The 26,759-nt window shown below is 39.3% G+C and overlaps 1 protein-coding gene across 2 annotated transcripts in view; it reads right to left on the bottom strand.

Annotated features, from left to right (window-relative positions):
• Positions 1-1,067: 1,067 nt before the first annotated feature.
• SLC49A4 (solute carrier family 49 member 4) overlaps positions 1,068-26,759 on the bottom strand; it is a 96,779-nt gene continuing 71,087 nt past the window's right edge. Inside the window, exons 8-10 of one of the 2 annotated variants that reach the window (XR_010111457.1) lie at positions 20,883-21,065; positions 11,915-14,215; positions 1,068-7,664 (exon numbers count right to left, since the gene is read on the bottom strand). Coding sequence is in view for 1 of the 2 variants with exons in the window: in XM_034957189.3 (XP_034813080.1) it covers positions 14,100-14,215; positions 20,883-21,065 (299 nt within the window). In the remaining variant the exon portion in view is untranslated. Of the gene's footprint in view, positions 14,216-20,882; positions 21,066-26,759 lie in introns of both variants that reach the window. The other variant, XM_034957189.3, reaches the window with a different exon arrangement.

Here is a 26,759-nt window from a genome sequence, read left to right as displayed (position 1 = left end):
AGGTCAGTGTGACTCACTCTCCTGTCACCCTTCTCACCTGAGCAGAATCCTGAAATGCATTCATTTGCTAGTAGACCCTATGGGGCTGGCTAAAGAACTAACCTGGGGACACATATCGGGAGCTAAAGTCTTCATATCTGAACAAAGTAATGTGCTTTCTGGGTATCTTTTCTAACAAAATCATCAGAAACTAGGATAAATATACAATGGGTATTCCCCAGAATCGATCTCCTTAGGAACAACCTAATGTCCCACAATAAAATGAAATTTTAAATTATGTTTCCTTGTTATGGGAAAATGTTCAGGATATAATGTTAAGAATATAAAACAAAAACACAGTACAATCTGTACTATATTAAAAGACATTTACAGCAAGAAGAAAGCATTACACTTTCCTGTATTTAAAAATGTCTTTAATAGCTGTTTTTTGTTTTAAACAGTGTCTCACTCTGTCACCTAGGCTGGAGTACAGTAGCAGGGTCACTGCTCACTACAGCCTTGAACTCCTGGGCTCAAGCTATCCTCTTGCCTCTGCCTCCCAAAGTGTTGCGATTACAGGCATGTGCCTGGCCCTGTGTATTATTTTATAATGGAAAAATTATTTTTTAAAATCAGGGTAAGAATTCTGTTTCCTATATGGCATTAACATAGGTACACTGTGTGTTCACCCAACCAGCATTCATTGAATAGACGCTGAAGACTCAAGAGGGAAGGGAGGGAAGAAGGCCAGGAACATGTATGAGGCAATCAAAATGTGCCAGGAGCTTTGTGCTCCTCACTCTATTCCAACACCATAAAATCCAGGCAAAGGTAAATGTAATTATCCCCCTCCTTGATTTTATGTTTTTTAAATGAATGAGGACAGGGGATTTCCAAAAGCAACAACGGAATCCCCGTCTCCGGGCTTGCTGCGGAGGAGAAGGATTTGGCCCAGCCGCCTCTGCTTCCTTGCTCGTATTTTTTTTCTCACCACATCTTGCTGCCCGAACGCTCAGGAAGCTTTGGCTCCACTTCTACTGCCATTTGGAGTTTGATTAAAAACAAAATGCGGACCACGTTATCACAAGTGCTTTCAATACATGTTTATTGCAAAACCACAAGCACAGTAACCATAATGTCAACATAACCGTATTTCCTAACGGAACAGGAGATCGCCATGCCTAAGTGCGTGCGTTTTCCAAAGAAATAGCGGCTTATTTGGAAGCTCGCACGCTACAAGTGATGACGAGAAGCCCTGTTGTGAACTAGGAGTTCTAAACCATTAAACATTTAATTACCACTTTGGCAAAGCAATGCACATTACCATTTCTACAATGGAACAGCACAGAGATTTTAAATGCATCTTTATTTTTTAGAATCTTCAGTATTCACAATGTGTAAAATGAAGCAGCATTTTAAGTAAAGCTCTATGCCAAAACAGTTTCTTAAAAAGTCTGGATTAAAAAGAAGGAAAACCACACATGAATAATATTTATCAGTGCTCACAGTTGACACTAACTATAGTTTTTTAAAAGAATAAAAATACTCAAGACTTCAACATTTCCTTACAAAAGTATACTTGGCCATAAAATAAAAATCTATAAAACCCCAAATATTACAAAAGTAAAATGCAAAAAAATTTTGTATACAAATGTAATACAATCTTTACATGGTAAGGATTATTTAAAAACACACAGAACACTTCCTAAGTGTGGATGTGCTTGGGAGCTGAACTCATCACACACCTCTGCTCTGACCATTGCACAGACCTAGCAGGTGGCAGAGCGGGTGCACGGCCCCTGGCATCAAGTCTCAGTGTTGGCAGGTTTTAAGCTCCCCCCGCACCCATTCATACTTGCATCATCTCTTGTGCTGGAGAAGCTTGCTCAGGCATATGGGGTGTCACAGGAGCTGCGGCACCTGCCTTCCAGGAGCCTGTATATAACCTATATCCTCGTGTTACTGCTTTAAAATCAGGCCCTGGAGCTGGGAGGACTCTCAAGAGATGACCCTGTCCTCTGGGCCAGTCCTGACCCATTCTGGCAGCGAGTCTGCCACAGCCTGCTGGAGCACTATTTCACCCTGGCAGTCAGAGGGTTCCACTGCAGCCATTTCTGCCAAAAACTTCTCCCAGGATGGACCCAGATCCCGAACAGAAAAGGACTTTGTTCTTTCACTTCTTGATGCCCTCTTCAAAGGAGTCAGAGGCATCAAGTGTCGCCTGGGACTGGAAAGAAGGGAAAGGGGAGGGGATGAGTTGGAATGAGACTCAAGGCCCAAGGCTGATGGGAAGGGATGGGGGTCTGTTGGGCATGCTAGGACCCACCAGTGTGGAGAGTGCTGCAGGCTCCCTCACCAGCAGAGGCCTCTACTCTGGGTTTCTGCCATAATTCTATCTCCACTGCTGGCCTTCCTGCTCTGACTGTAATGTGGTGCAGAGCCATGAAAGCCAGACAACTAACGGCATAAAATGAGGCCAAATACACCTTGGCTCGAGAACAGACAGGGAGAACAATAAAGTGCTTGGGCTTTGGAGAGTGATTTTGGTTGGACAGGCTTTCTGGCTTGCTTCTAGGTATGTGACTGAGAGAATGGAGGCAGACGGAAAAGTCTGGATGGAATAGGAGATAGTAGCTTTACTTGGATCGAAATCCCCTTAGACTACCAGAGATTTCTCTGCATCCAAGAATTGGTATGAAAAGTAATTACTCTGGCAGAATGCATGAAACACAATAAAGTAGGAATAGAAGCATGCCTTCAATCAGAGAACATTTCTTTAGAGGGGTGACTGTGAAAGTTAAAGACTTTTGAAGAAAACACAGCTCTTCCCAGGCTGCAGTGGATGTCTAGATTCACACTGCGTTCTCAGAGCACAGGAACCTCCACTATGCCAGACGGGGCATCTGTAAGGCCAGCTTCCCCAGATGGCTGGTTCTACCTTCTAGAGTTTCCACAAGGCTTGGAGTCAGCTGCTCACATTTAAGAGAAGGAAGGAAGTGTGAGATGTGAGGCTGCTTCCCCACCTCCACCTCCACAACTCTTCATGCTGGGGTCCTTTGCCCTGACTTGTTCTGCCTGTTTCCCCTGTCACTCTGTTTCTTGACCCCTCCCTCCCTCACACCCTCATTCTTTGAAAGCAAGAACTTCTAGTGCAAAGGGGAGTGGCTCTGGAACTGATGACAGAGGGAGGTTGTAGAATCTCTATCCCTCGAGAGCTGAAAAGGCAGCTAGCCAGACCCTCTGCAGGCAGGATGTGCTTGGAGGCGGGAGGCTGGGCCAGATGACTTGGTGAGAATGAGCCAGCTTCAGAGTTCTGCTTTCCAGAACCTGCTTCCACCACAACTCCATGCCTCCAAGCCTCCTCCTGTACTTTGGCTTGGCACACATATTAACAAATACGTCTACAGGTCTGGCTTCTATTTCAATACTCTTCCACAGCGGTCTCACAGATCTCCTTACATGGTTCCTGTCTCTCCCTTGGTAGGAGGCTCTTTTGGCCTAATCCCATGCCTTAATGAATGAATGCTGGCAGATCTGAAATCTTTGAAAGCTTGTTAGCTTTCCCTAAAAACCTTTTCACTTATTTTCAAGCCATCAAAACAGATTTCTCTGCCTTTCCCTTCAAAGGCTGTTTAGCAGCATTTTTTTTATTCTAAGAAGGTCACACATAACTATATATTGATTAGGGACAGCATGGATTTTTAATGGCCAAAGGAAACAGGATTTAGAACATATTTTCCCAAGAAAGTAAGATCCCGTACAGAAACCAAGACAGCTGTACAGATGAGCTACAAAGCTTCCAACAGCCCTTTTGGGGGTGTTGCTGGCTTTGAGTTAGGTTTTATGAATGGACTCACTGGAATGCAAATCTGAGGGCCAGGAGGCTGATTTGTTTGCTTCTGCACCCTCAGTGCCTAGCCCAGTGGCCAGCATGAAGTGGGAGCCCAAAACATGCTGGTGAATTATTAAATTATTAGCTACAGATTCCTCAATCCTGGTTCTTTTTTAAAAAAATCTTAATACGATCTGCTTTTATGATAAAATCCATGCCTGACTTTAGAGTGTTCATTATGTTCAGATTGTATAACAAAGTAGAAAAGATCATAGTCTGCTTTAAGATGAGAGAAACAGTTTTCCTAAGAAAAATTAAAGCTTTTAAAAAAAACATGAATGAAACTTCAGGACCTAGATAACCAAGAATTTACTGGTAAAGGAATACTGACAAAAGAGTGAAAAGGTAAGGGAATCAGCAGATGGTTCAATAGAGTAACCTTTTCCCAATTAGATGGAAGGACAATTATAGGCAACAGAATATAGCACGGAGCTTCTGTGCCTAGGTGGTCTATATTAAACTTGAGTAAAAAAAGAACAAATATGGGGACTTCTCTATTCTGAGATAGAAAAGGGTCAAACATTAGGACTAAGGTATCAATTGATTTCTTTTTCCTGAAAAGGTCAAGTGCAATTGACAAAAGAGGAGGAGGGAGGCCCACGGTAGGGATTCTTTGGGACATGGGGCAAGGATCCTGGAGCCAAAACCCAAGGGACAGCGGAGGTTTGGAGGAGAGGGATGGCTTTACTGGGGACACCTGTATTACTTACTATAATGATTTCTCAGCAATAACTCATTGATCAGGAAGAGTGAGTGCAATGCGAATTAGTGAATTCAGGGAAGGACTAAGAACCACCACCTTCAACACACACACTGAACTCTACTGAGCAGGCCCTATTCTTCCTATGGCAGGTAAGATGGGATCGACTCCCTCTCATGACTTCTTCCAGGCACTTTCTGAGTCACAGACCTAAACAGAAACAGGTAGTTATGTGTGTAAGCCAAGGAAGTGATTTTGTTTGGGACTTGTGGATGCAGTGTATTAGGATGGAGGCGGGATTTTCTTAATGCTTAATTTTCACAAGCCTCCAAAATGACATATTTCTGGTGGGGAGGGAAGTAAATTCGGAACTGGGGGCATTTGTAGTTAAATGAAATAATTGGCAGGAACTAAAACCTGCCCTTTTTAGCATTCTTTGGATTTCTGCAAAGGCTCAGGGGGCTGGGACTTCACTAGCAATACATCAAGTGTGATTAGGTTTACTCACACGTATAAACCTGAAGGGTTTCTGCAGTCTCCAGCCCCCAAAGTAGCCCTGCTCTATGTGGCTACCTGATATCCCAAATTCTACCATTAGAAAGCTCCCTTTTGGTATTTAGTCTTTGTTCTTGTTAGTATTCAAATTCCCCTTAGAAAGGAGACCCACAAAGCCTTATGAGTATATGCATCTTAGCATGTATGCATTTGTTAAATTTTGTCTTAAGAGAAAGCTGGGGTACCAACAACATTGCCAATTTCCCATAGGAGTAATAACCAATTCCTCAGCCATGGAATGATGGTAGGGTTGGGATTCCTCATGCAAAAATCAATTTTGTGCCTCCAGACAGATCCAGATCTTACTCATGAAAAGAATATCAGTGGGACAGAATGTCTTTTCCTCAAAATCAGTTATGGTTTATGATTTGAGAACAATATATGGGCTCCTGTTATGCATAATTATTTGGGAAATTGTCACTAGCTCTTTGTAATTGTTAGTTCAGGAGTGTCTTTGTTTTTTTAAAAAAACCTTCTGGCTGGGCATGGTGGCTCATGCCTGGAATCCCGGTACTTTGGGAAGCCAAGGCAGGAGGATCGCTTGAGGCCAGGAGGTCGAGAATGGCCTGGCCAACATGGCAAAACCCCATCTCTACTAAAAATACAAAAATTAGCTGGGTATGGTGGCGCATGTCTGTAGTCCCAGCTACTCGGGAGGATGAGGCATGAGAATCCCTTGAACCCGGGAGGCGGAGGTTGCAGTGAGCCAAGATCACACCACTGCACTCCAGCCTGGGCAACAGAGCAAGACTCTGTCTCAAAAAAAAAAAAAATCTTCATTTTTCTGATTATCTTTCACTGCCATGTAATTGTACATATATAAATTACTCTGCATACAGAATGAATAGAAGTATACATGGATGAAGGAACGAATAGATATAACAGTCTGAAAGTTTCCCTAATGCTGGCACCTGTAACACATCACTAACAGGGCCTTGTAGAAGTTCCTTATTGGTTTGAGAAGATAATGTATAAACTGGGAGTACTGGTGGAAAAGTATTGCACTCATGTTTTCTACTTTTTGGTTGTGTGTGACCAAGGGGTATAGATCAGAGAACTGTAAAACTTTTCAGCAAAAAGAAACATCTTCTCTGACCCTCCTATTTCAGAAGTGAGGAAGCCAAAGTTCAAAGAGAACAGATGACTTGCCCAAAGCCCCATGTCTTCAGCCATGCAGAAGACAGACGCCCAGACTTCCTGACACTGAGGTTGGTCTTCTGGTTCACTTCTCTCTCTCAGAGCTATTAATATTATGCTCACATTATAGTCACGAGGAAGTCTTGTTGGCCGGACATGGGGGCTCACGCCTTTAATCCCAACTCTTCGGGAAGCTGAGGTGGGAGGATTGCTTAAGTCCAGGAGTTCAAGACCAGCTTGGGGGAATATAGTGAGACCCCTTCTCCACAAAAAAAAAAAAATTAGCCAGGGGTGGTGGCATGAGCTTGTAGTCTTAGCTACGCAGGAGGCTGAGGCAGGAAGATCACTTGAGCCCAGTAGTCTGAGGATACAGTGAGCTATGATCATGCCACTGCACTCCAGCCTGGATGACAGAGACTGTCTCAAAACAAACAAACAAACAAACAAACAAACAAACAAACCCTTGTTTACTAACACTTGAGTACAGATCATTCCTTGACATGCTGAAACTTAGCTCTTATTCTGTAAAATATCTGCACAGTTTACTGGAAGAATCTGACCATGTGGAGATGGCATCATTGCAAAGCAACTTACAATTCTTTGATGCCTTAACTAAAGATGTAAGTTCAAGGATTGGCTTTACTATCTGACCCAACAGTTTTGATTTCTACAAGTGCAAACCCATGCTGCCTCATGATGAATCCAACCAAACCAAAGGACTCGTATCTCGTTTGATCTGATTCTGGTGAGCAAATGCAGTACCCCGACCTGGCTCCCAGTATGCTATCTCAACATCAGATGACAGATTTTTCTCTTATTGCATTTGATAAATTTAATAAACCCTGTGTTTCATATATAAAGTCCTTTGGGAAAATAAACAGCACCTGCAGCTTATCTCCTCCCACAGACACTGAAAAAGCAATTTCTTCTTATTGAATGTGGATGCAGCATAAGATTTCATATGTTCACGTACAGGGCTCACATGAGGGGGGCTACCGCACAAATGGAAACACGAAGGTGCTGGGCACCTCTCCAGCTTTACAGACTGCACATGCTTTGGTCATGTTCATATTTAAACAAGAATCAACTGGTATGTCTGAATTAGAAGAAATCTAAGGGAACATTTTTGTTCACTCCCTCATTTTAGAGATGTTGCTAAAGGAGAAATGAAGTGACTTGCTCAAGGTCAAATAGCTGAAGTCACCAGGCCAGGGTTAAGAGCCAGACCCGTGGGCTCCTACACCAGTGCTCTTTTTCTCTGTCCTCTCTAGTAGGGTCCATGAAGAATCTGCATGCCCGGCTCTCTCCTCTCCACCGCTGGCAACTCATAAAATCTGGGTGTCACACAGCTCGCTCCCAAGCATTGTCAGAAATAAGAAGACACCATCAGAAAGGGGAAAGCTGGATGGGCAAGAAGACAGGAAAGGAAAAAGTGACCAAATGAAGCTGAGCTTCTGGCCTGCTACAGTTCATCATTTCTACTGACAGCTTGAAAGTTAGGAAAGACACAGAAGTTGACCAGGAAACAATAAGAATTATCAGAATCTCCATTAGCTATTTTTTCAAAAAACGAAATTGCACAAGCCAGGCTGGGCAACATGGTGAAACCCCATCTCTACAAAAAATATAAAAAATTAGCTGGCATGGTGGTATACACCTGTAGTCCCAGCTACTTGGGGGGCTGAGGCTGGAGGCTTGCTTGAGCCTGGAAGATTGAGGCTGCAGTGGGCTGAGATCACACCAGGGCACTCAAGCCTGAATGATAAAGTGAGACCCTGTCTAAAAAAAAAAAAAAATTGCATGAGATTATTCTTTTGGCTTCTGTTTTCTATAATATTGTGTGCCTCTGCAGAGACAGGGAACCCAAGAAAGTCCTGTGGAGGAAATCTATATGGATTTCATAGGTCGGTTACTCACTTTCTTTTCTCACAGTACAGGGAGCTTAGTTGATGGTGTTAAGAACAGAAATTGTACTTCCAGTAAGAAAACACAACAGTGCATATTGGAACTCATTTTTGAACTTTAGAATATGATAAAGCTTGATGGTACATAAGCAGGTCTGTGAAACATCTATATTAACCACAATATGCTACATCTGACAGATTCATCTGGGAGAGAAATAAGGATCTCAGAAACTTCTGCTTCTGCCCATAAAGTTTATACCAATATGGTCCAAGAAAGAGATCCCTAGGTGACTCGATTTTAAATGCCCCCCGAGTTTTTATACATAGATATGTAAATGCATACACAAGTTTCTTCTGAAAGAATGAATGATGATACCCTCTGGAGAGAATGGATTAAACAGCATGTTTGTATGGAGGTAGACTTTACTTTCTATTCCTGTACTATTTTATAATAGTTATACACTCATGTATTTCTCATGTAATTTTCAAAACTCTAAAAGAAATGAAAAAAATTACTTAAAAGAATTACTTATGGCTAACACATTGATCATTTAGGGATAGAATGCTGGTCTAGGAGCCAAGTGATCTGCTAAAACCTGGCTGTGTCATTTAACCTAAAAGGTTCTCTACTGATTTGTAAAATGAGGTGGCTGAATTAGATCATTTCTTTGATTCTATGATCCTTCTGGGTAAATAGGAAAGCCAATTTGAATTAGATGAAGTCTAAATTAAATAGTGCTTTAAAAGAAGTATCATTTTCTAACATTAAGGTAAACTGACAGTTTCTCCAAGTTATCCTTGCCATTTTGTTCAAGGTTGCAGAAGCTGCCTTTATAAATCAGAAGAATTTATAAAGTAGGGAATGCGAAGAGTTCTGTGATGTTTGGGTTGATGTTCTGGTATCCCCTTTGGAGTCCCAAGCCTTACAATGTACTATGTCCAGCAAGCACGTTTAGAGTTAAAATAGCTTGATGTGTTTTGATCATTTCATCAAAGCTACTGAAATCAATTCTATGCTTTCATTTTTTAGCTAGGTTAAAAAAAAGTTTAATTCTCCCTTGTTGAATGAACAGAACAGCTGGGGCTGGGTAGCTTTTTGTTCTCTCTTTTTGAGAGTGGGCTAAGATGGAAAGCTACTGTTTGAGGCATATCAGATTCTAGAGCACAACCAAAAGACCACATAAAGCAATTAGCCCATATTCTAAAAATGCAACAAGTAATAACTATAGAAACTTGTTAGAGACCTTTGAAATTCCCATATCAAGGAAATACTCGAACTTCTAAGGCTTAGCTGTGAGAAGACCTGTTAAATCTTTCTGGAGCACCTGGGCTTACTCATGTTCTGAGCTTGCTAGCGTCTCGTTCAGGAGAGGAAAGACTGAGCGTATGGCCTTATTTCCTATTTGGGAATGAGAATGGATTTCTGCTGGGGATCCTGGAGAGGGGTTGAGGGTGAAGAAGCCTGTGTCAGAAAGTCAGTTCGAGAAAGTGGAAGGTCTCAGGGACAGAGCTGAGGTCAGATTCATCCAAGGGTTGAGAAAGGTATCTGACGAGTCAGAGCCTCAGAAAATCATAAAGTGATCTAAATCCTGACCACAAACAAATGTAAATCAGAGAGACTGAGAGCCATGTAACTGCCTGTATCACTCCCATCCCCCTGGCCAGAGATGACACCCTCCAAGGGACCCCTACGGGCCTCTGTATTAGTTCCTGGAATCCTCTCCTAAGTTTGAGGTTCCATCTGAACCAGGACACGTGAGGAAATGAGCTCGAGAGCCAAGATGTCTGCTGAGTGAGCAAGCCACCCCACCTCTACTGAGCACAAAGTACCCCAAAGCCCACTGTAAAGTCCTGTTCCACTTTCTTGAACTGACTTTCTGACACCCAGAAACATTCCCTCTGAGTATCGCTCACATTTCCTAACAGACCAGCACACTGTCTGATAGTAAAGAAATAAACTATCTTGTCCCTTCTGCATGAATATAATTCCAAATCAAAGTGGAATTGCATTTTTCTCCGATATTCATAAAATAGGTTTGATAAAATGTTCTCATAGTTTCCTGCATTTCTTTTTTAATATGACATTTTCTTCATATCACAGCTTTAGTACTTGCCTTAATATGGCAAAATGATAGTAATTTCTGTACTTATTTCAGGGACAAATGTGCAATGTGATTTTTTAAACATTAATTTAAAGCAAATTTGCTATGCATTTTTATTCAATCTTGAGCCTAAAGTGAAGCTTGTACTTATGCAAACAGTAAGATGAATGCCTGGATTTTAGTAAAATAGTAAAAAAAAAAAAAACAACAAAAAATAAACAAACAAAAAAAAACTAATTAAAAGTTAAGTAGACGGGGATTTAATCTCTTCAATTTAAAATCCCTTAGCTTAGATCTCTCGTTAGAAGGGCTTCATAAAAACAAGCTGTAAACATTCTCCATAATTAAACATGAGTACATGATCTACGAAAAAACTTGGCCCTCAGGCCATATATATTTAAATATACAAAATTACATTTGTATTTGATTCTCTCGTAATTAGCTCCATCCTCCAGTGAAATGCATTTGTGTATACAACTGTCTTGTTCCTATACCTCCACCAGGGATCATATTAAAAAATGCTTCTTCCCATAAACTGTGAAGTATTAATTGATAAGCCACAGGGAACCTGCACTACAGCATGTCCTTACCAATTAATATTGGTGTTGACTTAGTTTATGGGATTGAATTATTCATCAGAATCTTTTTACATGATGTCATTGCAACCCAAGGGCTAAGAGCTGTCAGAGCATCTTCAGGATAGTGATGGAGAAAAGAGAATTTTACTTATAAACCAAATAATCACCTTAATTTAATCCTTGTACTTCCCATACTCAATAATGGAAGCTTACTGTTAAAGCCCTATCATTTTTTAACATGAAGGTATTCATGCACACCCAAAATGGTCTAAATTAAGCTTCTGTGAGGTAGGAAAAAAACACCTGGTTTAGGAGTCAGAAACTGTGAGCCTCAGTTGTACTTTACCTCTCTAGAATCATTTCTATAAATTCTAAAATGAGGGTTTGGATTAGTGAAGGGTTAAGATTTCTTTCAGCTGTAACATTTCATTAGGATTCTATAATGGTTAGAAAGTGCAAAGAAAGCAGCTGGTCTATTTTGATGCATGATAGAAATAAAAACAAAAAGAAAATATGATTTGCAATATTCAAGTAAATGATGTGTAATCTTCTCCCCACCCCCAAGCCTTTTGGTTCCCTTCCTGTCAGGTTTGGTATATGAAATTTTTGATCACTTAAAACAGTTGCAGTTTATAATTAGAACAATTACCTGCTGGAGGGGTAAGCACATACAAACAAAGTACAGGGACTCGTCTCACCTCATGTATTCTAAAAACAAGAATTCTGAACAATGCAAGAATTTTTAATCACTACCACTTGGGATGTTTTGAACTAATTAGTCATTTAGGTAATACTTTTAGAGTGTTATTCTACTTTGTGTTAAAAGAAGAATTAAGCCTGGTGTGGTGGTGCATGCCTGTAGTCCCAGCTACTTGGAAGGCTGAGGTAGGAGGATCACTTGAGCCCAGGAGTTTGAGTCCAGCCTGGGCAACATACTGAGATCCTGTCCCTTAAAAAAAAAAGTGCAATTAACCATAATTAAAATGTTCTACACAAGAAATCTTACTATTGCAGAACGTTATACCACAACATCCTCAAACATAATAGTTCAGACTAAAACCAAATACCTTATAATTCTTCCCTCTCCTTTCTCTCTTCCCTCTGAACAGGAAGGGGTGGTGCTTATTTAGCATCCGGGTCATGGTCTACGGATATCCTTAATGGCTGGCTTTGAATCATCTTCAAGGAATCCACCTTCTTGGCCTGGTGTGGTGGCTCACGCCTATAATCCCAGCACTTTGGGAGGCTGAGGCGGGTGGATCACTTAGGAGTTTGAGACCAGCCTGGGCAACATGGAGAAACACTGTCTCTACTAAAAACAGAAAAATTAGCTAGGCGTGGTTGTGCGTGCCTGTAGTCCCAGCTACTTGGGAGGCTGAGGCGGGAGGATCACCTGCATCTGGGACATGGAGGTTGCAGTGAGTTGAGATTGCACCATCACAGAGCAAGACCCTGTCTAAAAAAAAAAAAAAAAAAAAAGAGAATTCTGCCTTCCTTTTATTTCATTTTTATTTCAGAAGAATAACAGAATTAACTGGAACTAAGCCTAGCTTTTGTTTTCTTCTTCTCTTTAGCAAGTTCCTTAGTTCCTTCAGTCCTTCTGCTAAGTGAGCAGAGTGTTTATAAAGAGAGACGATTTAAAGATGACTGAAGACAGATGTTAAATTTGAACGGTTTCTTACTTCCCTAGTTTCACAAGTTAGGGTCTTAGAAGTTGCCAAGCAGTACTAGGATACTCCTCTAGGACCGAGGTGAGTTAATGCACAGCCTTGTACTTGCTAAGCGGGAGGGGAGACAGACTTGGGAATCTGCATGTGGGTGTGTCATGGCGCACACAGGTGCAGAGAGGAGCAGGGCCCAGTGCTGCCCAGCTTTCCTGAACCTTCACCACCTTGGCTGATAAGAGCCACTTGCACTCTGTCCAGGAAAACACAAAAGTATATATACTCAGCTGACAATGAAGGTTCAATTTCAAGTGAGGAAAAACAAGAAGAAGGGCTGGAGGAAGCTGAGAATAATAAAGGTATAGCAGTATTCTCGACTTTTTGGGAAAAGGGTTGGTTTTTCTGTGTGAGGGGAATGATGTAAATATGAATAGTGGTGATACCATACTCTCACTGCAGTGTATTTTACGTCACAGTGAAATCTGTGTCTGACAGCCACTCAATGTGGAACTCTTATTTCTTAAAAAGCTATCATCTGTAGAAAGAAGATAGGTACTGGCAAAACGCTGCCCTCTCAAACATGCTGACTCCACAGAGAACGGAGTATTTTACAACCTAAGCTGAAACACAGGATGTAATTCAGAAATCATTCGACAGAGCTGAAAGTTTCAATGTGATAAATTATTATTTTTAAACGAGGGTCACTGAATAAAATCTAACCCTGGTAAATAATTGTTGGGTCTGGACATTACATCTCATGCCACCATATACAGGCAGAAGACACAGTATGTCCATGTGACTTGTCATTTCACTTGTAACAAAGTGCTAGATCCTAATGGAATTACATTTTTTCATACAATATTTAATGTAATCATATTAAACATTTAGTCACCCTCACATAATTATTTAAGGGCCTAGTAGATGAAATTGTATTTCACAGAAACAAGGATAAGTTGAGATGGAGACACAGTGCCTATGCTCAGAAGTCACTGGAAAGCACCTGATCACCATAGTAAAGATGGCCAAGGGCTTCTGACCTGATTAAAATAAGGAGTCATATAAGAAATGGCTTTATTAGAAAAAATGTAGTGTACACGTGGCTAATTTCTATCATCGATATACCTCTTGGCTATTTTATCATTAAAATTGGATACAGGGTTTGAACTTCTTTAGAAGTTAGTGGCCTATCTTCCTATTCTGATATGTGACTTAGGGAAGGCGTTATCTTCATATGATAGACACCCTTTATTTCTTTTCATAATTACAAGTAATCAGTAGTTTAGCACTGGCACAAAACAGAGAGAGAATTACTTAGGTAGTGCTTTATGTGTAAGAAGTCACACTTCCAACCCCAGAAGCAGGCACAGGTATGCCATCTGTAGAGTTTTAAAATCCCCTGTTATCACTCAAGTCTCCCATTATTACCTAGTAGTAATTAAATTAATGTGATAATCTGTAACCTAACAAAACCTCTGAATGAAGTTTCTTTCTTCTCCCTCTTTTCCTGTTAGATGTGCAATTCCGAGCAAATGTGCAGTGTGCAGTATTGATTTCCAGCCTCCTTTTAAACTCCTTCAAGTCTGTGCTATTAAACGGAGACAACCACATCAAGATAGAGTCTGTCATAGGATTCCCTGAAGCACAGAATGAGGAGGAGACTGAGCAAACACGACCCGGGAAGGCACCAGTTGAACCAAGACAACTCTGTAAGACAAAAAAACATGCAGTTTTAAACATTCATGTATCACCAGCAGACCACCACCTGTATGCCGGAAGGAAGCTGCTCTGCATTAAAAAGTACTCATAATAAATGTACCCTGGAAGGCCTAGAAACTGGCTTTCAATAAATAGTGACAATCTGGAGACTAAGTGATGTGTGTAATATATGACGGGGCTTCCATGTGGAATATTTTTAATGAATATTGTTCATAACTTTTCATCAATTTAATCCACCTTGACTTTGGTTACAAAATAAATTACTTCAAAGAAAAAAATCAATCACCTTTAAATGTTAGTTTGATAATTATTTTTTAAGTACCCTCTATCATCATCACTCTTGTCCCTGTTTATAAATATCTGATGGATTAAAAAGACAAATACGAAAATCATCTGAATTTTGAAATAACACTTTTATATGTTTTGGATAGAAATATCTATTTCTCAGCAAAAACATTAAGTAGAAATCACTGTAAAATAGATGAGAAAATATATTTAAAAATAAAACATACAAAAAATCAATCATAATTCTGCCCCCAGAGAGATCACTGTGAATATTTTGGCTTATTTCTTTCTAGTCTTTTTCTCTACCAGCATGAATGGTTATATATGATGCCAATTATTGGAAAACCTATAGGCATCATCTGAATGGGCAATTCTGTTGTTGTTTGATTTAATGTGTCAAGAACATGGTTCTTCAGAAATGCTCTCTCATGAATTCAGGATTCTCCAACAAGACAATCCTCAGCCATTTGCTACCAACACACACTGACCACTGTGGCTGCCTCTAGCTGCTTCCTGGAGCTCCAGGGACCCTAGGGCTGTGCATCTGTTCAGTCTTCCTCTACCCCAATCCCATCTGCCAGTCAATCCCAAGGCTCTGAAGTGAATAGCTCCTCGGCATAAAGAGGTTGGTGAAGGTGGTGGGGACAACGTTTCTAGTTTAATATCCATTCAGCAGTTTCAATTCAAAAAATAAACAAGGAAAATAAGCTCCTTGGTGCCTTTTTTCTTTTTTGGTCACTGTTATGGGTTTATATTTTCCCTTTGTACTTCTACAAAATGCTAATACTGCCTTAATCTTCAAAAGTCATCCTAAAGATTTCCACACTGCTGCTTTAGTTTAATCCGTAATTCTTATGGCTAAAGGAGCAATTTATGCTCAGGAATGGAAATCAGAAAACTGACTGGCAAGAAAAGGTGCTGCAATACCTTTTTTTCTGTAATATGCTCACAAATACAGACTCCCCACCTCTCAATTACTATGTTTTAAAAGTCAGACATGCTATTCTATAGTATGTAACAAAGACATATATTTCAATGGTATTTTTATGCAAAGCTGTTTTCTCTGCTTTACTTGGATTGGACATAGTCTAAATACTCAGAGAAGATGTGATCTATGAGATCTTGTCTTCATTCTGATGTTCCCTGAAATGACACACTGGGCATTTTCTGCTTTTATGTTGACTATATAACCCCTGGATTTCTGATAATTTTACTAGGCAAAAAGAAGTAGTAAAAAATTAAAAAGTAGTAAAATATAGACAATAGCATTTTGTTTGTATTAAAAGGGAGAACTTGGACTTCAGGGTCGAGTTTTAAGCAACAGATTAAAAAAAAGTATGGTAATTGACAAAACAGTTTACAACGATAGTTGCTATATCTTAGAGACTGTATTTTATGGGGAACTAGAGCAACACACATAGCAACAATCAGCTTGTCCTTGCTTTTCTTAAACTGAGAAACACTTCAAATATTGTCAAAACAGATCTTTTATTTCAGAGTTACTATTAGAATTGTAAAATCATTTCTTCTACATAGGTTCAGATGAAATCTCTAAAAACGTCTCATAATTGCTCTTTAGCGCCACGGTTTGTTGACTGGTTTTTACTGTGTGCCTCTCTCTGAAAAGTCAAATCCACCTCTCAGTAAATTCACTTGTCTCAATCAACTACAAGTGTTCTTCGAAATTATTTGCCTTTTTAGAAAGCAAAAAGTCAGAGATAGGGGAACCTCTACATTTTCCTGCTGAAAACCATTCACATAAACCACTGTTTAGGTGCTCTAATAAGCAAGGAAATGACTTGCTTAAAAATCTAATTTGACTTGGCAGTAGCAAAGTCAGCTGCTGTCCTTCCTGATCCCCTTTCTGACCCTGATGTAGATGAACTAACAGAATCGTGAGCCACTGAAATTTTTGTATTATAATTCTTTTCATCTTTTAAAATGAGCATGGTTTTCTAATACTCCTTCCCTTTGCCTTTCACTAGATAAAATATAAATCCACACTTGAAGGCAGGGGCCTACAGTCTGCCCCATACTTCTGCTGTGTCTCTACTGTCTACTACACAGCAGTCGGAGTGCTCATTCTGCCAACTTATAGTTTAGACAGGTGCTTGACTTTACTCAGTGAAGTGGGCTCTGCACCAAATGGTGAGGCTCTGTTGGGACTGAATTAATTGGGATTTTGCTCATCCTCTTACTTTTTCTTCTGGAAGCACTGTTGTACTTTTCACCTCATCTTTCCCTACAGTGGCGCCACGCTTTCGGTTTCTACCACTTATAAGTACTTGTCTGTTTCCAGCTACCACTCTCCAGAACAAACTTCCTATTTTCTTTTATGATGATTTAACAAGATTGTCTCCTTTCTCACTCAAGGTGAGCAGCCAGCTGACCCCATGATTTCCCAGGATAATGCCCTGCTATCTTCATTCCACATCAATTACCCAGTAGATCTTACCATCACATTCCATTATTCTGCTTCTTAGATATAAAATTACTTCTCACTAGTCCACATCTGTTGCACCTGCTCTTTGTTTTCCTGGTAACCATTAGTCAATGCCTCCCACCTCTGCCAGGCCCCTGAATCTTTTGAGTGACAACACAGCCTCACATTCATGGTCAGCCACTTTAAAATGAAAGAGCTGAGATAAAAATCATGATGCTTTTAGCAAAACCCGCTGCAAAGCTTCTGGAACAAAAAGTAACAGATAACACAAACTTCAGAATATTAAACAGAATACATTGCAGAGCACATAAAGGATATAACAGCATTCTCAAATTGATTTTTCTATGTGACATCATTAGAATAAAGCATCACCGTGCTATGTCAACTCAATGGGATTCTCAAAACAAACACAGGAAGCAACTCCGTTTTACAAATATGTTTATATTAGGGAGCAAGTAACAACTTTTTTTTTTAAAGTGACCTTGAAAAATCCAAGTCAGTAAAACTCTAAAAAACTTCTGACAAGGTTCCAGGTACCCAAAGCAGAACTGAAATAGGAGGTGGAGACCCTGTGACCCAGGGCTCCAAATAAGCCAGTGGCATTGGTATAGGAGCCTGAACCGCATTTGCCCTCAATGACTGCAATGGCTCTAATCTGCAAGCAAATTGCCAGCAGAACCTAGCTTGCTAGGCAAGACATTCCATTATGGTCATTTTGGGGTTAGTCTGTATAGCCCTGAAAAATTATCTGATGTATTCATTTATCAGATAGCACACTGTAGGGGGAAAAACCCTAGTCAGGAAGTTTAGTACTTCCTTGAGAAGTGACTTAAAAAACCACAGATCTTTATGATGATTAAAAATCAGGACTTCTAGGCTGGGTGTGGTGGCTCACACCTGTAATCTCAGCACTTTGGGAGGCCAAGGCAGGTGGATTGCTTGAGCCCAGGCGTTCAACACCAGCATGGGCAACATGGCAGAACCCCATCTCTACAAAAAATACAAAAAATTAGCCAGGTTTGGTGGCACATGCTTGTGGTCCCAGCTACTTGGGAGGCTGAGGTGGGAGGATCACTTGAGGCTGGGAGGCCAACGTTGCAGTGAGCCATAATGGTGCCACTGTACTCCAGACTGGGTGACAGAGCAAGACCCTGTCTCCCCCACCCCTAAAAAATTCAGGCCTTCTAATCACATAACTAATAGTTGAATTTTGACATATAATTAACTTCTGGATGAGTTTTCAAGTTTCAAAATAACTGAATAATGACATATGAACACTGGCTTTAATGGAAGGGGGTTCAGTTTATCATATAAAATGTTTAGGGTACTAGGCTGCGGAACTAACAGTTATTGTTAGGAAACAGTTTTACAGAATTTTTAGATTTGCAATTTGTGTATAATCATACCTGAGACCACAAAGAATTTGGACCTCTGCTGCAGGACTTTTAGGGGAAGATCAATTAATCCTACTAAAAAGAGTTTCAACACAGATTTCATGGTTCTAGTAACTTTAGCCCTAGAGAGATGTGGATGATGTTTTTGTGTATTCATTATGCACACTCATAAATACACCTATAAAAGCATTTCTTTACAATGGAAGACTAGATATTTAAATTCCTAGCATCAGTCAGCTAATTATCTAGAAGAAACAAAACAAACATTGGTGGGTGCCAGCTGTGCCCTGGGCTTGGCTCTTTTACAGGTATCTTCTCATTAACTGCCTAAAATGCCAAAATTTAATGAGACCTTTTCCTGGAAACCACCTTGGTGGATTAAAATTAATGATTATTTATAGTTTCATAGGGTACTATGCTCACTACCTGGGTGATGGGATCATTCATGTCCCAAACCTCATTGTCATGCAATATACCCATGTAACAATCCTGCACATGTACTCCTTGAATCTAAAAGAAACATTGAAATTATTTGAAAAATAAGTTTCACTTTTGTTCACAATAGTCACAAAGTTTAGATGGAAACTTTTTAACATCTACACAAACATGTATAAGAACACGTGGTCAGAAACTGACCAAAAAGAGGGAAGTTTTGTTTCTCCCAGCTAGAAAAATCCTTGATTATATCAGAAATGGGCAGAAATAGTGCTAAGTGTTCTTTCTGCTCCCTCTGCCAAAGAAATAAAATATCTGCTTGTATCTGGTCACTATAATTTGCAAAATGAGGAATGAGCACTGACTGACGTCGGTTCCATTTAATTCACTCCAGACACCAGATGCTGTTAAACAAGTCAAAACCGCAGCAGGACCCAGGAGAGTGACAGAGATAAACTACTGGCCAGGCAAAATGGTCAGGTGTGCATGGAGCTCTGCTGCAGTAAGACAGTTTAGGGCAGTTTCCATTATTGGTGTCTTCTCTGCCTTAAACTGATCAACAAAAATGTGTTTGTTATATCCTAGAGACCATAAGCAAAAGATTTATTGGGGGATAACATTATCTGGCACCTGCTGTTGTTCTTTTTAAATACTGAGAGGACAAAACTCTATTTCTAGCTGACAGGAAAAACCATGCTCTGCTGGGCGGCACCAACCACTAAGCAAAGCTGTGCCCATTGGCTGGAAAACTGCTTCTACCATCCCAGGGGGGATCACAGCCATCTCCGATGCTTTACCAGGCAGACAGGCAATAAGCCACTTAATTTAAATTGTGATACAACTGAAGTGGATTAAAGCTGATATGTAATGATTGTCAGACTTCGCTGTTGAGAAAACTAATTGGAAGCACAGAACCTGATTGCTGGTGATGGCACTTTTCCCTAAAGGAAGCACGTGTTTCCAGGACAACAAAGAGTGGCCTTCTGACTTCATTAATATCACTCTCCTTCATATGATAAACCAAACTTGTATCAGGTTTAGCAAAGACCTACTTTACCTGCATTACTGATTGACAGAAACAATCTAATGTACTGTTCATTATATTAAGAAATTCATCTATCCTATGGACACTTTTTGCTGTTGGGTGAAAGTGCTATGCCAGAAGTTGTCCAAAACCCAGGGATAATTAGGTTTCACACTGGCTTTGAAAGTTTCTGGCCAGGCACAGCGGCTCATGCCTGTAATCCCAGCACTTTGGGAGGCTGAGGTGGGTGGATTACTTGAGGTCAGGAGCTCCAGACCAGCCTGGCCAACACAGTGAAACCCCGTCTCTACTAAAAACACAAAAATGAGTCAGGCATGGTGGCACCTGCCTGTAGTCCCAGCTACTCAGGAGGCTGAGGCGGGAGAATCGCTTTAGCCCGGGAGGCAGAGGTTGCAGTGAGTTGAGATCGTGCCACTGCACTCCAGCCTGGGCAACTGAGTGAGATTCTGTCTCAAAAAAAAAAAAAAGTTTCAAAATTTGCTTTCCAGTCAAGGAGGTTAGCACAGTTATTATTTCAGTTATAACCCTGTCAGAAACACTCCTATAAACAATTCAGCCTCTTGGAGTGTCACATTTTAGAGCATTCCTTACATTGGGTGACATCCTCTCATTCATCCCTCAGGCTTTAAACTCCATATACACCCCTAACATTAATTTACACCCTGTGTTAAGAGAGCTTCGAAGTAGTTTTTAAAAAGCAATAGACCAGAGGTTCTCAATGAGAATCTACATATTTGAATCACCTGGTAGGGTAAGGCGTGGGGGTGGGGAGGATTTTAAAAATACAAATACTGGGCTCCAGCCCAGGTTAATTAATTCAGAAATTCGGGGGTGGGGGAGTACAGGGGCGGGGCAGAGAAGAGTGAGGGTGCACTTGAGCTAGAATGCATTTTAAGAAAAACAACTGAGGAATTTTTCTTTTACTGGCAATGGAAGTTCACATAAAGTAATTTGCCTTGGTGAGACTTCTCCATATAAAAACTTCTATACACTAGTGACCCAAACTTTTCTTGTAACACATTTAGATAGTAAATAAAAAATCAAATTTCTTACCTGTATGATAAAATGTGAGAAAAAATAAAAGTACTCCCATAAACATATTACTTAAAAAAGTGACAACTCCACAAGTAATTCCTTCTGGAACTGGGTAGACAGTTTCCACAAAAAGCTCAAAAAATATAGGCACACTGCTATTCAAGAACACTCCCAGGAGAATACAGGAGGCATACAATGTCACTAAAATAAAAACACAAACATTTTAGTTTCACACTAGCGGCAGTGAGTCATATCAGACAGATCTTCGGGGTGTTCTCTTTCCTAAGTATTGACTCAAAAATTTCTTCTTTTCAAAGGTAGTTGATAAAGTTTGACAAAGCATCACACATCTGCCAGCTCTTTGCTGTGGTTTTCTGGAGTAGATACAAAACCATTTTTATTGCTGGATGGGTACCAGTTTATCTCCTTTACCTTTCTGGTGGATTATTCCAGAGCACAAAACAATTTACCACTATCATATAATTAAAAGGATTCTTCTCCTACTTGGTCACATTCCTGTAGACTTGTTCCATAATTTTAGAAAGAGAGCGTAAAATCTAAGAATAAATGTCAGAAACATTAAATGTTACTGAAAATTACATATTTAAAGAGATTAGTTAATAATTGCTTTCAAGCACAAAATAAACATTATGCAGTAGGTAATTTCTTGAGAAACACAATGGAATTAGTCCTCAATTTTGGAATGGGTTTTAGGTCAACTTTTTTTTTCAATAAGTAACTTTTTTGAAACACAGAAAAAGATTTCATCCAGAAATGTACAATTAATAGTGACTAGGATCCCCAATCAAAGCATAAAAAGTCTATTAACACTATTCTGTGGCAAAGTCTATTGAATAAGGATATTATTCTTATAAGAAAGTCTGGGGAAATATACTACAATTAATTTTAATCATTGCTACTACTGTCTGTCTATAAACCCTTGTTAATTTTAACTTGAAGGTGAAAACAGAACCCAAAAGGAAAGAATGATACCTTATTTAGAAACCTAAAACATGTCCCTATATCCTAATAAGTATATCATATTCACTGATAATAATAAGTAGAATTTATCCTAAGTTTAAGGTTACAAGGAAAATATTTTTAATAAAAATATTTGTTAAGGAAAAAAACAATCCTGTATGGGAACTGCAGAAAGTAAGGAAGTTACATTAAATCTGTTATGTATTATTCACACACTCACAGAACATATCAGATTACCAGAGTTTACCATAACTGATGCAATCATTAACAGTCCATGACACTGTTGAAGGGGTAAAAAAAAAAAAAAAATAGTACACACTGATTTCTAATATAATTTCTCTAATTAACCTCCACTCTTGCTTCCCCTCCAATTACATTAGTCTTCGGGGATTACAAAATATTTAGTATATTCTGATAATACAAATAGTTGGTAATTACTCTGTTTCTTTGAATAGAAGATAGATATGGAAATAGATAACAAAAGAATCACTTAGTGAATAAAGAACATACTGCTGGCTAAGGCAGTGACCAAATTTTTTGCACAATTACTTGGGAAGCATCTGATAGCTATGATAAATACCATTTAAAATGTGACATAATTTTCAAGAGATTCTTAAAATGTAACCTAATACTTCATGTTCACAATATATTTGCTAGATGTAGATCAAATAAATCAATCACATTTTCTACTTACATATGACTCATTAGTGGTACATTAGGAAATCTAGGGATGGAATATCACTGGTGGCTTCTATAGAGTATTGTATTTCTAAAACACTTTAGAATTATTAATTAATTAATTATTATTATTATTATTATTGTTGAGATGGAGTCTTGCTCTGTTGCCCAGGCTAAAGTGCAGTGGTGTGATCTCGGCTCACTGCAACTTCCACCTCCCTGGTTCAAGTGATTCTCCTGCCTCAGCCTCCTGAGTATGTGGGATTACAGGTTCGTGCCACCATGCCAAGCTAATTTTTTTTTGTATTTTTAGTAGCGACGGGGTTTCACCATGTTGGCCAGGCTGGTCTCGAACTCCTGACCTCAAGTGATCCACCTGCCTTGGCCCCCCAAAGTGCTGGGATTACAAGTGTGAGCCACTGCACCTGGCCTAGAATAATCTATCGATCAAGCTGGCATGATGGCTCATGCCTGTAATCCCTTTGGGAGGCTGAGGCAGGGCTGCTTGAGCCCAGGAGTTCGAGACCAGCCTGGGTAACATGGTGAGACCCTGTTTCTCCAAATAATAATAATGATAAAAATAATAAAGTTTTTTTTTAAATAAAAATTTATTCATCAGTCAGTGGTAGTCAGAGGACAGAGAACCATTGACCAAAACCTAGATGAGCCTAAGAGTTTAAAACAAGAAAATACTGAAGTAACAGGAGAGAAATCAAGCTCTTAAGGACCAGCAAGTGCTACTTCTGAGTAAAGATTCCCAAATTCCAATGGAATTAGCTGTTTTTAGGAAACATGTTTTGAAATAATACTTTCTACATTTTTATTTCTGAAGGAAATGTACTCCTACACACAATTTGTAATCAAATTAAAATGTAATAATCGAAAAATAATCACAATCTGGTTAATAGAATAATTCTATGTGGTAAAATAATGAAAATATAATAAGAACACACTGAAAGGGAACTATCAATATAGAGTCTTGAAAAGTGAGATTTGACTTTAATGATTTTTTAAATCAAGCATGGTACAAAGAAAGAGGCATGGGATGTGTCAGAAGAGTCCAGTCTCTTCTGATACATCTGACGGGGAAGCAGGGGGCTCTGTCTGAAAACCCTGAGACCTCAAGACCATACAACTCCCTTGGCCCTCATTTCATGCTTATTAAGAATATTTGGATTTTGGCTTTTTATGTATCTAAATCCTGGGAGGAACTTGGAAGATGAGGGATAATTAACTGTCGTTGGAAAGATAAAATTTTTATTGTGGTTAAACATTCCTGATGAAACTGTAAATAGCTCATCTTCTGGTGAGTAATTTGGAAATGTCTATCAAAATAAATAATGTAATTACTCTTTGACCTAGCAATTCCATGCCTAGGAATTTATCCTACTGCTATGCAGGTATAGGTATACAAAGAACACTTACCCAAAAAAATATAGTGTGAAAAGATTCAAAACAAACTAAGTATCCCCCAATGGGGGCAGTGTTGGTTGGTTAAAAATTTATAAAACATCCAAAGAAATATTATACAATTAAAAATGAGGCACCTCTGTATGTATTATAATAATATTAATAACTAAGATACATAAGTGAAAAAGGTGCTGAAAAGTATGTTATATTAAAATAAACGGCACATACACGTTATCTATCTGTAAATATACAGAATTCCCTGGGAGAATACAGAAGAAACTGGCAATCAGATTTGCCTTTAGAGAGGAAAACTGGGGGGGGTCACAGGAGAGTAGAGACTTTTCACTCTATACTCTTTTTCTACTACTTGAATTTGAATTTTTTACTATGTGTATAGCTTATTTAATAAAATTAAAAGAAATTTCATTATGAACAAATGAATGGACAGCGGACACAACTCCACTTCATGTGAGTTTGTGAGCTCATTAGCTCAGAAATGGTTATCACCAGGTGAGCTGACCCAAAGAGCTGATGTCTATACCCAGGAGCCACATAACACAGCCTTGGCGCAGGATCCTTGACATGAAGATTTTCCCACTTCATTTGTTAGAATTCCTACTATATGGAGGACAAATGGGCTACTATATGTAGGATAAATGGATGATATAACTTCAGAGGCCAGTAATCAAAAATTAGAGATTTTCATTCAATTGTCTCAGTCTTGGTGTTTGCTTCTCGTATTACTATAAAAGTGATGACCAAGAGGTTTCTATTACAATGGATAGACATGTGGAAATCACTTACTATTGCGGAAAGTAAAGAATCACAATAATTTACCCAGGAAGGGGTTAGATTGAGATCTTCATTATCAGAATGGGGGAAGGTAGCTGTGTCAGGACTGATTTAATATATTCCAGTGTTCTGGGGCATGCATAAAGCAGAGGCTGATTATTCCAAGTCTGAATTTGACTTCCATTTGGGTTTTCAGTTCTCATACATTCAGTGGGTGAATGTCATCTATTAAAAGTCAGGCAGACAAGATAATTTCCTGCTTGTCATAGAGGGTTCAAACTACATGATCATTAAATATTTCCATAACTTTGTATAATACTGATACTAAAATTACAATCAACTGCCTTTCAATTAAAAATTCAAGGTAATTCAGCAGAACAAACACAACTGAAGTGCTGATGCAGATTTTTTTTCTAATAAAAAGCTAATAAAATTTCATGGGCCCACACTTTAAATGGTAAAAAACAAAGTCCTGTGTAGCACAAACTACAGTTAAAAATGAATGTATTTCAAGCACATGACTTGGATCATAACCCTGAAAATACTCCTCCCCACCCTTGTGCCCATAAAAAACCAAATTACTAAACTTTAGGGAAACAAAACTATGTGTGAATACTTTTTTTTTTTTGGAGACGGAGTCTCGCTCTGTTGCCCAGGCTGGAGTACAGTGGCGTGATCTCGGCTCACTGAAAGCTCTGCCTCCTGGGTTCACGCCATTCTCCTGCCTCAGCCTCCCAAGTAGCTGGGACTACAGGCGCCCACCACCATGCCCGGCTAATTTTTTGTATTCTTACTAGAGACAGGGTTTCACCGTGTTAGCCAGGATGGTCTCGATTTCCTGACCTTGTGATCCGCCTGTCTTGGCCTCCCAAAGTGCTGGGATTACAGGCGTGAGCCACCGTGCTTGGCCTGAATACATTTTTATTAACTAAAGTTACACTAAAAACTTAGGGGATCAGTGGTTATAAAACATCACAGATAAGAATAAGAACTATTCTATCAACATCTAACGAGATTCTCAAGACAGCAATAACAATTACAACTTAATAATCTTGGATTTATATAATTTCCAAAAATATTTTAAAAACTGCTTTCACATATATTATCTTATTTGATCATCCTATCAGCTCTTTGAGGCAGGTAAAGTATTTTACAGTTGAAGTTACCAAAGATCTGAAAGTAAAAAAACAGCTTATTTAGAAATAGTGTAAATTATCAGTGCTAATAATATGATTAAGGCTTACAGACTCTAGCATGTTTTCTGCCAATTCACTGTGTCACAGTGAAAAAAAAAAAAGTAACAAGGCCTGGTATTTTTTAATCCAATGGTATTGACATGAAAGGCCTATTTCCCAAATACGTATTCAGCACAAAAGCTGGAAGTGACTGCACATTATATGACAGAAACAAAAACAAAGAACATCAAAAGGTTACAAACAAAAAGATGAATTTTAATCACATTAAATATAAAACTGGCCCCAAATTGTTTAAGTATATAAGAGGGAAAACTTAGCTTAAGCCTTTCTTCAAAATGACTTATCAGATACCTATTATGTGGAGGCTGCTATGTTAGAGCAGTAAATAAAACACACTCTATCCTCAGATCACTCTTATACTCTAAGGAATATGATGGACACCTGCTGCCCCAGCAACCATTTATATGCACAGTGTTAAGATGATAATTATATTCCTCTCTCCAAAAAAAAAAAAAAAAAAAAGCATGTCTAACCATGAGAAGCAACAGCCTTGGTGCTGAATGCAGCAGGAAAAGTGTGCTAAATTCTAGTAAAATGTTTTAAGGAGGACCCTAGCAATCTATGATAGGTTTAGAAGAGAGTCATCCGGCAGGTCAGTGGTGTGGAATCCACATCCGATGAGGAATGGTCCTAAGAATGGGGTCGGGGGCAGGGGGGGATGGTTAGATTAAAAGCTAAGGTCAGACATGACAGCTGTCTTCAAATGTTTTGAGGGCTGTCAGTGGAAGAGAAAGGGAGTTGACTTGTTCTCTGCAAGCTATGTTGCTCCAAGTCAGTT

This window comes from Pan paniscus, chromosome 2, assembly GCF_029289425.2.
Source record: "Pan paniscus chromosome 2, NHGRI_mPanPan1-v2.0_pri, whole genome shotgun sequence".
NCBI lineage: Eukaryota > Metazoa > Chordata > Mammalia > Primates > Hominidae > Pan > Pan paniscus.
Note: the sequence above shows the minus strand (reverse complement) of the source record. Positions and strands in the feature narration are given on the sequence as shown.